Source organism: Alligator sinensis, unplaced genomic scaffold, assembly GCF_000455745.1.
Source record: "Alligator sinensis unplaced genomic scaffold, ASM45574v1 scaffold269_1, whole genome shotgun sequence".
Lineage (NCBI taxonomy): Eukaryota > Metazoa > Chordata > Crocodylia > Alligatoridae > Alligator > Alligator sinensis.
In genome coordinates this window covers 2463581-2478543 of record NW_005842048.1, presented here as the reverse complement: position 1 = coordinate 2478543, position 14963 = coordinate 2463581, and the positions used below count along the sequence as shown (strand labels likewise).

General features: G+C 36.8%; 1 protein-coding gene across 1 annotated transcript in view; it reads right to left on the bottom strand.

Annotated features, from left to right (window-relative positions):
• Positions 1-3189: 3189 nt before the first annotated feature.
• Positions 3190-14963, bottom strand: part of ZNF804A (zinc finger protein 804A) — a 303622-nt gene continuing 291848 nt past the window's right edge. The window contains exons 3-4 of the mRNA XM_006022862.2: positions 11194-11324; positions 3190-6484 (exon numbers count right to left, since the gene is read on the bottom strand). Of these exons, the coding sequence (XP_006022924.1) occupies positions 3190-6484; positions 11194-11324 (3426 nt within the window). The remainder of the gene's footprint in view (positions 6485-11193; positions 11325-14963) is intronic.

Sequence of the window (14963 nt, the reverse complement as noted above, 5' to 3'; positions counted from 1 at the left end):
TATTTTTCTATAGCATCTTCTGATTTTCTAATTAAGACATCATATAATATTTTAATTTTGCTCTTAATACTTTCTAAATAATGTGTTAGATACAACTTGTTGCTTGAATGAAGTACCCGGATCTAAGGGCATGTTTACACTCCACACTATAATGCTGATATTATACTAGCTATAAAAGGAACTAAGAAACATTGAAATTACCACATACGGATCTCCTGGCTACCTCAGTTAAGCTACTTCTAACACCTGAGCTGGCTCATTTAGAATTAGTTGAGTCCTTCACACCCATGCATTGTAGACAAAACTTAAACTCAATTTAGAAAAAGTAAATTTGACAAAATATGTGAAAAAGTATAATTTTTAATATACCAGAGTAAGCAAAAGTAGTCATCTACACAGAAGAGACTCTGTGTCCTGGGTAGCGGCAACAGCAAGGGCTGGATTGGCAGAGGCAAGGACTACAGTAGCAACAAGCTCAGAAGCAGAACTGGCCAGGCCAAGCATTGCACCAGCTCCATTCTCACACCCTCTCTAAGGCTGGTACCTGGGGCTAGTGACCTGCCTGCTCACTCATAGTTACACTACCGCATCCTCAAAAAAATGATTAACTAAGGAGTCTTCTCCCTAAACTACCATATCATTGGCCTCATTTTCAAAGCAGTGTGTCTGTGCAGCATCCATTCCACAAACACATCTGTGTGTGTTCAGCACCTTTGAAAATCATTCATTTTCTCTCTGTTATCACCTTTGCGTATATTGATATATATTTATCCTTTTACAATGCAAAATAAATATGTAGGCACCAAAGCTCTAAAACTGAAATGGAATACAATCAATTTCCTTGTATGTTTTCATGTAATAGTATAACAAAACTTGCCTTTTAATCAATAAATTCTAATATTATAGATGAAAATAAAATACCTCAATTATATAGTATCTGAACAAATTAAGATGTGATTTTTCTTGTTTTTATTAATAAAATAGATATTAAATACTCAATGTTCTTTTATAACTTTCAGAAATTATATTTTCTTTAACTTTATTTATTCTTAATTTTATCATAACTTTTTAAATGATGACAGGAAGCCACCATTAACTTTAGAGCTAGACATGGCATTTTATTACTGGAGAACATGTGACTTCTACTGTAGATCATCCTCAAAATTCTAGTTCTCTCTCACATAATTTGTCTTATTTAAATTAAGTTGGATTGTCCCTATTGAAAATTATTGAATTAAATAAGTGGGGTTTGTAGGTTGAGGGGAATTGTATGATGAACATTAAAAAGGTATACATTATTTATCATTATATATTATAATTTTGATGACATTCTGCCAAAACGCAAAACAATTTAGAAAAAAAAGTTTAATGCAATATTAAGTATTTGAGTCAATCTCATAAAAGATTAGAAATTCCAAGTCAGGTTTGACACGATTGATAACTCTTCCCATTATTCTTACATATCACTGCCATTTTGAAATACATCCTAAATTTATACCAGTGGCAAAAATTTCTCCCCTCTGATATGCTTAGCTGTCTTCCACTGAAATAAATTTGTGTTATATATTCATCAAGAGAACACTTTAAATATTTACCCATTTTTCTGAACAGCCTTCATTCTTAGGTATAGAATAAATTATATTATCAAAAGTATATTATCAACACCCATACTAGCACATCTAAGCTAAATACAGACAGTTAAAAAGCCAGAGGCTGACTTGATTGAATTGCATAGACTGAACTGATAAGCAAGTGAACAGACTTTCACTTTTGATTCTGGAAATGCAGCCACATGCCTGAAGTGGCCCAGGCCAGAAACAGGAGGTGGTGCTAGAACACACAGCTTGGGACAAGACTAGCTTGCCCACCCTGCAAGGGGAGTGTGGAGTGGAGGGGATCACAGCAGAAGTGCAAAACATCCAAGGATGCTGAGGTACTGTGAGTTAATTTGAATAATGAAGGGGTCTGGGGCAGAAGTTCAATAAACCAATTTAACCTAAATCAGTTAAGTCTGATTTACATCCATCCAAGTTTATCTTAGACCAGTTTGGGCCATTTTGAAAGCAGTTTATGTACACTGAACTTCTGTTGTATTACAGACTTGAAAGAGTTTCTGGTCACTTATACCAGTTTATGTTTAATTTCTGTCCCTAGCCCTAGATTTTCAGTTACATCAATGACTATTCACTATGTCTGTATGCCATTATGCCTGTAGTCTTACAGATTTAAAATATTTTTCTGGGTGTAATCTCCTACAAAGATGTATGTACAAAATAGCCTCTTGGAAATAGAGAACAACTGGGTGCTTGATGGTAATCTGGCTCTGTCCATTTTTTAATATTCAAGCACTGATATTCTTAGATGATGTACTTTGATATTCTGCTTTTATTGTTTTTATCTGTCATTTATGTTACTTTAGTTACATGTCTTGTGGTATTTTAGGTACATGTTTTGTTGTTAAATAAATAATACAAATAAAGTGGTTCAAACAGATGGTAGTTTGGTCACATACTGCTTGTAAGCAAAATTTGTCTCAGTGACATCGAACTGCTAACACAAACAGATCTATTACCCTTTTTGCCTTGCTCAGTAAGATACTTGCCCTTAAGGTATTAACCTCTGAGCCTTGGTAATAAATCACAGAATGATAGAAAACTTGATCCAAATATAGCAGAGTTGGGTACATTATTCAGAGGGTGAAGAATAACATCTGTGAGGCTTACAATGAATGATTTTTTATATACTTAAATAGTTAACAAAAATTTATTGCAAGAGATAGTTTGTCACTAGATTTACAGTTTCAAGGAACATAGTACAAAACATAGTGCATTAGCTTTGTCTAAACAGTAAATAGGTGCAAGTACACAAAGATTAAAAAAAAGGAGCATACTTTACAACATAAATTACAGTACTATAAATATATGTTATGTACATTATATTCTAAGACATAATTTCACATATATATATAGTTCATATTAGTGTCAGACTATTCAGTGCTTTAATTATATTATAGATCAGAAATTTACATAAAGTACTTGCATCATTACACTTACAGTAAATGATTCCAAATTAATGAGGCATTTTAACCAATCTCAATCATTTGCAGAATGTCAAACCTCGGAGCGCTTTAGATAGAGCAATATGTTTACTTGGAGTTCTTCTTCCCATTTGTATTTTAGAAAGTCAAGCCTAGAAGAGGGGCTGTAATGGAATGACAGCTGGATGTGGGGACAGCAATGAGGGGAAAAGAGCATGGGGCAAAGGAGGAAAAGCCAGGTGACTCGGATGAAGAACTGAAGTTGGAATTAGTGGCAAATGTGGGGGAGCAATAAAAGTTGTGTGGCCTCCTGGACAAAGTCGAGGTCCAACTGATAGATGAGGTACAGGTGTTCTTGAAAGAGCTGGGACTTGTGACAGGAACTGTTGGTGAGGTTGAAGAACTTTAAAGGTATTTGCAGCTGCGGCAGCAGCAGCAGCATGCTGCTGTAAAACAGTATGATGGATTGTGGTTACAGAGGTAGAACACAGTGGCTGCTGCAAGGGTAATGGCTGCAGAGGAGAGTTAGAAGGTTGAATTGCAGGGGAAGGAAAGGTAAATTTCATCTTGTTAGCCAGCATGTTTTGCTGCATGATCTGCTGATAGGCCTCACATTGCAGATCTTTAAATTTCTCATGGTTTTCTTGGGGAAATATCAATGTCTGATCAGGTAATGTGAATGGGGTAAGTATCTGTTCAGTGGCTAAAAAGGTATGACTGTTTATGTGTGCTTCTTTGAATGGCAAAGGTGGTGGGCTGTTAAAAATGCCTGAATTGTACCGTAACCATTCACTGGTTGTTTCATTTATTTTCTCTTGTGGTACAGTCTCAGCTACTTCATAGTGGCATAGATAAGATTTAGGAGGAGTTTGTTCCAAATTTCTGTCAATATTGGGCACTTTATATGGAACTTGAGTTTCATGAACAGTTATATTTTCATGTTTCTTTTCTTCTTCCAGCTTGTTTTCTGGTGTTGCAGTTGTTTGAACACTATGGTCAGAAACAGAAGAAGCAGAATGTGTGGCATCCTCCAAAAATGCATTTGGAGTGCTCTCCATCCGCAAACACTCTGTTGATTTGTCTTTTTCTACTGAATGCAAACTATCAGCTTGTAGAGGCAACTTGTTTTCTCCCAACTGCATTATTTGGTCCTTATCTTTTGCATAATCCATAATGGGCTGAGATTTTGTTTGTTCTGTATTATCTTGAATTAACAATTCCCCCAAAATATTTACTGTAGAACTGTCTTTCAAAGGCCTATAATTTTCATTTCTTTTTAGTTCCCTGTCAACAAACGCATGATGAATTCTATTTTTTTTCCTTCTCCGTTTCCCTTTAGGTTTACATGGTACAGTTAGATTACTCATTTGATTTAAACATTCTTGTGATAAAAATGTCTGTTTATATGAACTTTCATCTGATGAACAAGAATATGTATGTTGTCTTCGTTTTCTATGGGATCGTTCAGGTTCATCAGTCAGAAAGTTATAAGCTCTCTTTATAGACTGGCTTTGACTTGTACATTTTTCCTTATTATATTGGCCCAGACATTTATGATCTGGACTACATGTAGACCTTTTGACTCTCCAACCACAAAATGTTCTAGAGTACATTAAGTTATGTCTTCTGGAATTCAAAGTTAATTTTTTTGAGCATTTGTGAGAGCTTGCTTTGTATTTTCTGTGGAGAGGTTTAAAATTCGTGCAGTGGTCATTGCTATTTGTTGTGTTCCAAATAGCACATGTGCCCCTATGCTCATGTATGTGTGCTGCTGTGAACATAACTCTTTTATGATCACTGTTTTCAATGCCAGGTTTTTGACATGACTGTTGCATTTCCTCTGAAGCTAACCACATGCTGCTAATTTCAGACTTGCACATGTTTGGAGCATTTTGAAGAGGCTGAAGTTTATTTTCATTAAGATAATTAATTTCCTGTCCAGCTGTTAAAGAAATTTCACCTCCTGCCTTTCCAGTTTTCCCATGATGATGATGACACAGTTTTCTCCTCCCTTTTCTTTTCCTGTTTTTGCGAAACCATTTTTCACAAGTTTCTTTGATCCATCCTTTATTCTGTCCCTCATCTATCACAGTATCCTGTCGTGAATTTCTTCTTGAAATGTGGTACTTTTCTGTTTCTCCAATTCTGAAAGAGTTGTCTAAGCACAATTTAACTTGTTTTTCAGAATCACAGCTTTTAGTTAAAACACCATCAGTTTTAATTGATGATGCATGATTGCACACATTTTTACACATGTCTGTTTCACAGTCAGCTAACTCTGAAATAGATTTATCAGCATAATCCCAAACTAGACTCCGGTCAGACTCAGTCTTGTGGTGAGAGTGAGGTACATTTAACTCATGTTTACTCTTCTCTAGACTGTTAGTTGATTTTGATGACTTGAAGTCAAAATATAAAGGATTGCAACTGTAGGAAACTGATGGTTCTGTATTGGTGTAAATTAACATTTCAGATGGCCACTGAAGAATAGTAGATCCATGTTTACTAAGGACCGGAACAAATGGTTCACAAGATCTTTTATATGAATCTGATTTATTTTGCAAGGCTGCATTGCTCCCTTCATAATTTGATGAAATTAGTACATTGGATCCAAGTTTTTTAATTTCATTTTCAGCCTTGGAGGAATTACTATTAATACCTTCCTTATTTTCCTCAGTGATATCATGCAAAGACAAATTATCCTCTGTGACAGCAAAAGCTGTGGATTTGTTTCCCAGTAGTTCAGAAGTGTTACATTCTATGGGTAGTTCTTGATTATAGATGGTAGCTGTGGGTGGAGTTGTATCTGGGAATGCTGTTGAATTTATGTCAGTGCAGTAGCCATTCAAAACAGAATACATAGGTTGTTCCAAATGAGAAAAAGCAGGCAGCATTTCTGTATTCTCGAGTATTGTGTTTTCATTACTGGCTAGTTCTTTTGGTTCCTGAAATTCTGCAGCTTCTGCTGTGTCAGTACATTTTTCCATTAGTGAGTGAATATCATTATGTTTCTCCTCAGAGCACAGAACCATTTCTGTTGTGGATGGAGACTGAAGATTACAGGAACCTGGAACAAATCTACTTCTTCTGCTAACTCCATGTTCAAAAGTTGTTTCATCATTATACTCATAGAAAACAGCTGCTGAGGACTCCAGTTTGACAGAAGCTTTCTTTGGAAAAGCAAAAGAGAATCCAACTTTGTGTCCTTGAGCTCCATGTATTTGATTCCCAAGTTTGTTAGTGTCAGATTTATTACTGCTTGTACTTTCAGAAGTGGAAGAAGCAAGAGAAGCAATATCTTTAGTATTCTGTGCCTTGTGCATTAATGTGGAATTGAAATCTTGTTGTTTGTTAGAAGAGTCTATGACAACATTTTGTGAGATTTCATTACAATTATCTCTCACTGTAACGGTAGTGGACTTGAACATGGGGCCACTCCCAGGAGCACTGAAAAAACAAAACACAACCTTCCATAAGTACACTTCAGAGAAGTTAAATGTTGACAGTTACTGCATTCCCACTGTACAATTACATAGGAATGTGATTTTTATATTTGTATCCATCAAGGTTTCTACAGAAACAGGTTACCTGACAAATTGTTTGCTACAAAAAGTCATAGCTTCAAAACATGAATGAACTTTTTCATATTGCAAAATATATTTCAACTAAGAAAGTCTCTTAGCTGACCTTCACCTCATTCACAACCTCAGATATTAGCTCCCCATCTTCATATGATCGCTGTATTGATTACCTTCTTTTTTGTGATTATAAATACAGTTATGGCAATCTCTGCAAATTCTTACATGGAAAAATAGTTCCTGAAAGTATTTATGCTCTCAGCATTCATCCTTGAATTTTTTTTTAAAGTCTATGACAGTCTTATTTTAACAGTCATTACATGTCCTCCTACAGGCTTTCATGTTTCATTCAATAGGAAGCAAAAATAGATAAAAACACATGAAAAACAAAATTTCTGCAAACTACAAATAACTGGTCTACGGAGCACAAGTACTCTATACACAACAGTCTGAGCATTTTTGCAGTACAATAGGTCATTTTATTTTTGAAACTCAGCCAATACCAACTTTTAGTCACAATGAAATACAACACTTCTTTTTTAACTGGAAAATCAAAATTACATTTTTAAAGCAATGATGGATGAATCTGAATACTCATAACGTTTAGTACATGTGACTATGTGACACTCCCTCTGCCTGAAGAAGGATGTTTGTACCTGAAAGCTTGCAAAGAAGATTTTTTACAACTATTTTAGTTACTCTAATAAAAGATATCAGATTTACCCAAAATACTTTGTTTGCCTATGTCCTTAGACCAACACAGCTACAACCAACACCCCTGTAACTATGTGGATGTTTTACCAAGTTTAGCTTAGTTGGGATAGAACTTAATATAGAAAACTCACTAGAAAAGGGTTCTTCATGAGCAGGAATCTGGGTTGTCATGAGCAGGGATCCTCATGTCATTGCCCCTCACTCCCAGCCCCCTGGCCCTGGCCCTGACTCTGGACCCACTGCCCCCTCCCCTCAGGCTTCCAGTGTGGAAGGCTGGGGTCTGGGGGTGGTAGCCAGTGGGTTGAGAGTGAGGGGTACCAGTAGGACTGAGGGGCTGTGTGTTGGGAGTGAGGGGCATTGGCAGGGCCAGGAGACTGTGGGTTTAGAGTGAAGGGCACTGGCTAGGCTGGGAGGGAGGGGGGTTGTGGCTTGGGAGTGAACGGCAACAGCATGAGCAGGGGGAAGGAACTGGTATATTAGGGCTGCTTAGCACCACAAAGTAGCATGGGGACAGCTGAAATTGGACCCATATCCTGGTGAGCAAAGGGGGCAGGGGAAGCTTAGATTTTCCATGTTAAAAAAACAAAATTAAATGCCAAACTATATAGATATTTAGAATTAATTTTATAATTATAATTGAGGCACTGGTAAGCTTCCAAATTGTTTTAAAATTGTAGATTCATAGATGCTAGGGTCAGAAGGGACCTCAACAAATCATTAAATCTGACTCCCTGCCTAGGCAGGAAAGAGTACTGGGGTCAGATGACCCCAGCCAGTTGCCTATCCAGCCTTCTCTTAAAGACTCCCAAGGTAGCAGAGAGCATCACCTTCCTTGGAAGCCCATTGCAAATTCTGGCCACCCTTACTGTGAAGAAGTTTTCCCTGATATCTAGCCTAAATCTGTTTTCTGTCAGTTTGTAACCATTGTTTCTTTTTACCCCAAGAGGCATCCTAGTGAACAGAGCCTCTCCGATCCCTTGCTGCATCCCCCTAATGAATTTGTAGGTGGCCACAAGATCATCTCTCAGCCTTCTCTTGCAGAGGCTGAAGAAGTCCAGGTCCCTCAGTCTCTCCTCATAGGGCTTGCCCTGTAAGCCCCTAACCTTACGGGTGGCCCTCCACTGGACCCTCTTGAGTCTATCGACATCCTTCTTGAAGGATGTCGATAGACTCAAGAGGAAGAACATGGATTTAGGAGATTTTAATCAAAGAATTTTGGATTTTTTTTTTCAGAGAATTTGGGATTTTTGAACAGAGAAAACCCAGGTTCCTGATCATGAGAAATTCTGTATTTCCTGCCACTACATCCCATTGCCTGCTTGTAATTGTGGCTTGCCTTGAAGGTAGGCAGGGTTATGTGTCTCCAAGCCAACTGAAGAACAGGGGAGGACAGGGAGGGGTGGTGTAGCCATGATGGAGCTGTGGGCTTGGGAAGGGGGAGAGGAGATGGGTGGGGTTCCCATGCCAGGGTGGTAGGGCAAATGGAACTGGCAGGGTAAGCTTGGGGGTGGTCTGGGGTGAGGTTGGCACATTGCATTATGTGGTTGGGCCTATCAGGATGTGGGGGTGAATAGAAGATCCCAGGAGTGGGGGATAGCATTGCTGCAGTCAAGTAAGACTGTATCAAAATTGAATCCAGCCTTTGCTATTGCTGTCTAGAGCTACAAGTTACATTTACATTATATAAAACATATGCCAGTAAAATCATATATTAATAAAACAGATTGGTTGACAGTAAAAAGTTTGTTGATTTGTAATATACTTTTTTTCTTGGATTGGCAAGCCTGGGTCCAACCTAGAAAGTCCCAGTAAAATGTTTTTTTTATCTCTATTGCACTCTAAGAACATTTCTTAATCAAGATCTGATTGTTTATTCTCATAGTCCTATAGTCCTACAATATACATTATATTCTATCAATTAAATTTAATGAAGTTCTAATTTACTTGCAAATGCAGTTTTTTGTGTTTTTATGATACTATTTTCAGATAAATAAAGCATTATCAGAATATGCAGAGCAATAAAACATGCTTTAAGTAATAAAAGTTAATTTTTAATTTGAGTTCTGTCTCTTTATTTCTAATATTCCACAATACTCAGTTGTTAAAGTCTGCAAAAATATCATCACTTCATTCAATAACCTGCTCCTTTTCTTGCAGATTTTCATTAAAAATCCCTAATGTTGTCATCAAACAAGTAAATGAATTTTAAATATTCTAGTGTCAAGTTTGCTAGCAGTTTAGTGTCACAAAATAAATACAAAACCATATTTTGTGTGGATAATTGAGGTTCAATGCAAATTTGGTCCCACATATCTTAGCTCTCACACATTTATGAATTTAGTGAACAGAAAAGGTATGTGCTACAGAATAGTCAACTCAAAATGAGCAAGAAAGATGACTTCAGGAATAATAAAAATGGCCAGCTAATTTCTGCTTGCAGAATTAATACTGTTGGCTATAAAATGTAGAGCAAGAAATGAAGACTGTTGATAGATGTTCAAATTGCACATTTACTTTACAGTCCAGTAATTTTGAATTTTTATCTGTAAGTTAATCAAAATGCAAGTCATTGAGAAAGAATGAATATAGAACCCCACAGTGTTACTTTTTAGAGTATAACCGCACTGTAATGAACATGTCTGTTTTTTCTCTGCTGAAACGAAGCACTACTGCACTGTGTTTTCTTAAGTATTGATAACCTTCTTTACATGTACAAAGCACCCCTGGAGCCCAGCTAGCAGTTCCAAATTTGCCACTGCCTTTCATTATCTCCATAGTATACCATTAAAGTATTTAATGTTATCTATTCTATGAACACTAACAGTGAGATAACATTATTTATTTGTTATCTAAAGGTTCCAAATGAACCTGATGAAAAAAGTGGAACCGCACTCAACACATCTCAAAAAGGTATTGTCACCAAAGAAATTAAAAATCAGATTCTGTGTTGTTCATTCCACGTGCACCCTACCCACATCCATGTCATCCCCCCTTCTAGAGGAGAACTTTGTTTTGGTATGTTGCACAACATCCAAGTTACAAAGATTGCCAGCTCTCCACAGAAACTACAGAATATATGGTCAACTGTGATATGTGGCAGTTTATGTAGTGAAATGCACCTGGAAACAAAGTCTGAATAAACATTCTGTTTACACGGCAATCACCAGCTTTTTTCTTCTCGTGACTACATTACATAAACTGAAATTGGTTCAAAATCACTTTCACTAGACCCTCAGCATCAGAAGTATTTCATTTTTTTATTACACATGCTGTAAACTCCAGCAAGCTAAGATCTGTTAATATCAATTAAGAATGTATTTCCAAATTCAGTAAGAATGGACCTCAGGTACCAAGTGACTCTTGTGTACTCTACTAGGCTAGGGAAAAGTGGAAAAAAACCCTTATATTTTAATATAGGTTCTCCAGTTATTTAAATCTAAAACTAGATTTTGGGATGCATTCCCAGGTAACCAGTTTGAACACTAAATCACACAGATCTGTTACATCTAGGAAAAATAGAATGTATTTCTCTCTTCATCAATGAAGTAGTGCCAGGCTTCAAATGTATGACCTAGATCACTAATGCTTTCAACAACTGTGCCTAGTTCCATGAAATATGTATGGAACATTTTTTTAAAAACTAAAAATACGTGTCATTTTAGCTTCACTGAAAATGTAACGTTAAACATTTATTTCCCCATATAGTGCCAAATCAAATTACAGTAGGCATAAGTCTTCAAGAATACTATAAAAACATGTGCAGCTTATTCTGGATGAGGGTCTTAATAATGCCATGTCCCACAACCCCAAGAGTCTGAGAATTAAATACTAGTGTGTTTTACATTTCAGTAACTATCCACTTACCAAGATGTCTCTTTCCTTAGTTCAGCTAATTTGTGCAAACGTTGAAGGGCCTTTTCCTGCTTCCTTTCATCTTTTCTTGACTTAGAAGCTACATTTCGAGCAAACTCCCTGTGTTTCAGTTCCTTGAGCCTCTATTAAAAAAATTGAAAATGAAAAAAAGAGATTTAATATAAAAAGGATGGATAAAAACAGCAGAAAACACCTATAAAGATTATCATTTTCTATTCTTGCAAAAATGGTGAATTTGTTCATTTACACAAATTGAGAAGATTAGCTAAATACACCATAGCCTTACCATTACTACAATGTTATTTTTGTTTTGTTTAAAAAATTTTAGCAGCAATTTTGCCAAGTATAGTCTCCTGTAAAATAAGAAAAAGGAAAGAAAAGAAAATCAAATTTTTAGTTTGCTCAGCAACATTAAAAAGTACACTAGATAGTTACATGATTTTCTCTCTCAATTTCTTACATTTTTGTATTCAATTATTTAAATTCATTCCTGGTATAATCTCACCTTGTACAATGAGGTTATACCTGAGGTGAAGTTAGGACTTTAGGATGAATGAAAAAACAATAGATATACAAGGAAAATGTTTTTTTCATTCTGAATAGACAATTCAAAATTTTATATTATGTGATCATTGAGGCAACTAAACATGTCCAACATTTGATCGATTTTTAAAGTGAAAAATAGCGCAATGCATACCAAGTGCATTGCTTTGTTACTGCCAAAAAATAAAGCTTATTTTCTCTACAAAAATGTTAAATCTTTGATTTTGAAAAGTTGGTTAATCTTTGTTATACGCTTTGGAAAGTAGAAATTTGATTAATAGATTTTATCTAGTTTTGCCAGCAAAAATTGTCAAGGTTGAAATTTGTGATTAATCATAAAAATGTCCTTCACCCTATCCAGCAATCATGGCCATGGTGGCAATCATGGCCATGGCAGTAGTCGGCTAACTGTCAACCACCAGCCACACATTAATTTTATGGCACCATAAAAATGAGTCGTAAATATATTCTACATTATATGTAGAACATTTTTGTGGTTCATTCTCTATTAATGGTGGCATACATGTAATGTAGGGGCCTGATACAAATAATAGCATAGACAGGATTTTTTTCTAAGTGGATAAAAGACCACAAGGGAACTTCTAAGAGCCTGTTGTGATACCATTGTTTCCATAGCCACAGATCTTGGTATATTAAAGCACTATGATTGACAAAGATCAGTAGCCATTTGGCACAGAGAAGCAACAATACCAGAAATTGTCTGAATTCATGTCATTAAAGGTGCACTCAGATCTTTCCCTGTCACAGTTGCCTGTTCCAGAAGTGCAGGCAGTGGAGCAGAAGAAATGCTCAATAAACACTAATTTCTATTTTCCTTTGCTATTTTTCTGTCTTTATTTTTTCTAATTTGATCCTGTCACTGAAATTACAAATAAAATGACAAAAAAAGTATAATACAAGACAATCTGCTTATCCTCTGTGCTTGTCTGTCTGTCATTTTGGGTGATACCTAAAACACAGACATATAGACAAGTGAACTACTTTCAGATAGATGAATGTTACCTTTTTTCTACAACTTCCCCATTATTTTGCCGGTAGTTTTCGGAACCTTTGATGGGTATAGAGAAATGATTGGAAAGATAAGCAGCTGTGAATGTTTCCTAGCTAGAATCATCAACAACTCTATTACCATGCTAAAAGAAGTGCAAGGTTAAATAGCTCAAGCCAGACTTTTGGATGTACGATTGCTTTATTTTAAAGCAGTAGAACAAAAGTGTGAAGGTTTTTTTCATAAAATGCCTTACCTCTGTGTAATCATGTTTTCCTATAGATAATATGATACTGACCCTGGTTCCACTTTGCAGTCACTTTTGAAACTTTGCATTCATTTAGTAAAAGCATTTTGATCATTTAGTATAGTAGTTAATGTTAAAAATGTGCAGAAAAAAGGACATGGATACTACAGAAGAACGAATGTCACTGCTTATTGTGGCATTTTATCATTTTCTGATCATAAATATGTGTTTTTCTTTCAACTACTCATTCAATTAATAAGAAAAGAAAAATGCAAAAAGATAAGGACAACCATATTACTGTTTAAGGGAAATAAGTTTTCAGTTTTCATCTTAAAGACTTGCAAGAAGAAACTGAGTCAATCTGAGCAAAACTAAACTTTATGAGTACTTAATTATAATTATTGTGATAATTAGTGCCTTGAGTTTCCAGTAAGGGCCATTTTTGAATTCTTTCCTTCCATAGGTAGGTTGAAGTGAATATTCTATTTATGTAAGTGGCAGCAGGGGTTATGAATCTGGCACTAAATATTGTATATTTGTATTTACTAAAAATTGTAGGGCTTGATCCTTCTATAGCTGAACTATATAACTAAATTCCTTGAGACTTGCATTGAACAGGACCGGAAAAACTTGTTTCCCAGTATGGATGTATCCATTGCTAGTTTATGGAAAGACGTGTGCATTTGTGTCGTGTACACAAAAGCAGTCCATGATGTTCAAAACTATTTTCAAGCAACATGATATTGCAAAATAATATCATGGTGTCAGTCTGAGTCTCATGTCAAATTAACCAGCTGCTATTTGTTCAGCACACGTAAGCTTAAACATAGAAGAAATATTGAATATTGTTAGGTAAGGAAATTGTTTTGCTTAATTGTTGTAAGTAGGTGTTAGATGTATGACATAAAGGTGCCTGAGGTCAGTTTTAATTTGTACAGCTAAACATTCAGAGAAAGTTTGTTTTCTCTTCATATACCTGTTCATTCCAGATTCACTCTTCTCTCAACTAGCTCTGGATGGTCTTTCATTTACAGTAAAAGCTCCATTAACCGGCACCTTACAAACCGGCATGGCAGCTTCTAAGGTAAAGTGAAACCAGAAGTGCCCACTGTGGTACTTCTGGTTTCGCTGAGCCCCCATGGCCTGGGGCAAAACAGCCTGCATTTCTGAGCCCCCATGGCCCGGGGCATAGCAGGCTGCATGGGGCCCACCTCCCCATCTCTCAGGGCCCACAGGGCCCAGGGGAGGATTGGCAATGCTGCGGGGGGGGTCGGGGGGTCAGCGACGCCCCAGATGTGGCGGGAGAAGCAGCGGCCCAAACAGGCAAAGACACCTGTTCGGGCCTCTCAATTAACCAGCATATTTTGTTATCTGTCACCCCACATTCCCCATGGGTGCCAGATAACAAAGCTTTTGCTGTAGTAAGAGTAAATATTTATGAATTTAATTGCTGTGTGTGTTACATAAGAAGTTATACTATGTGCATTTTTTTCTTTTCTTTTTTCAAATCTCCTCTACAGAATATGCAAATGCTTTAATAAAAAAAATGTATTGGTATAGAAGCTTCTCTATTTAAATTATTTAGATATCTTTTAATAAAACATGCTACTATGCATAGTCAGTGGCATATTCTTGCAGTATGTGTTGGCAAGTCTGGGACCTGAGTTACTAGGCCTGTGCGAAGCAGCTAGCATTCGCTTTGGATTCAGATACAGCCAATTCAGGGGACAGTGATTCGATTTGGTGATTCAAATCACTGTCCCATCCCCTGCCCACTCTCCCAGACTTGGCAATGGCTGCCCCACCTGCCCCAGCTCTTGGCACTTTGAAAAAAAAAGCCCCAGCTCATTGGGTGCTGCCCTCCACTGCCCCATGCTGCATGGGGGGCTCTGCCACAAGCCTCCCGACCTCCACCCTGCTGTCCCAGCCCCCTCACGGCTGCCCCGCCCACCCCAGCTCCAG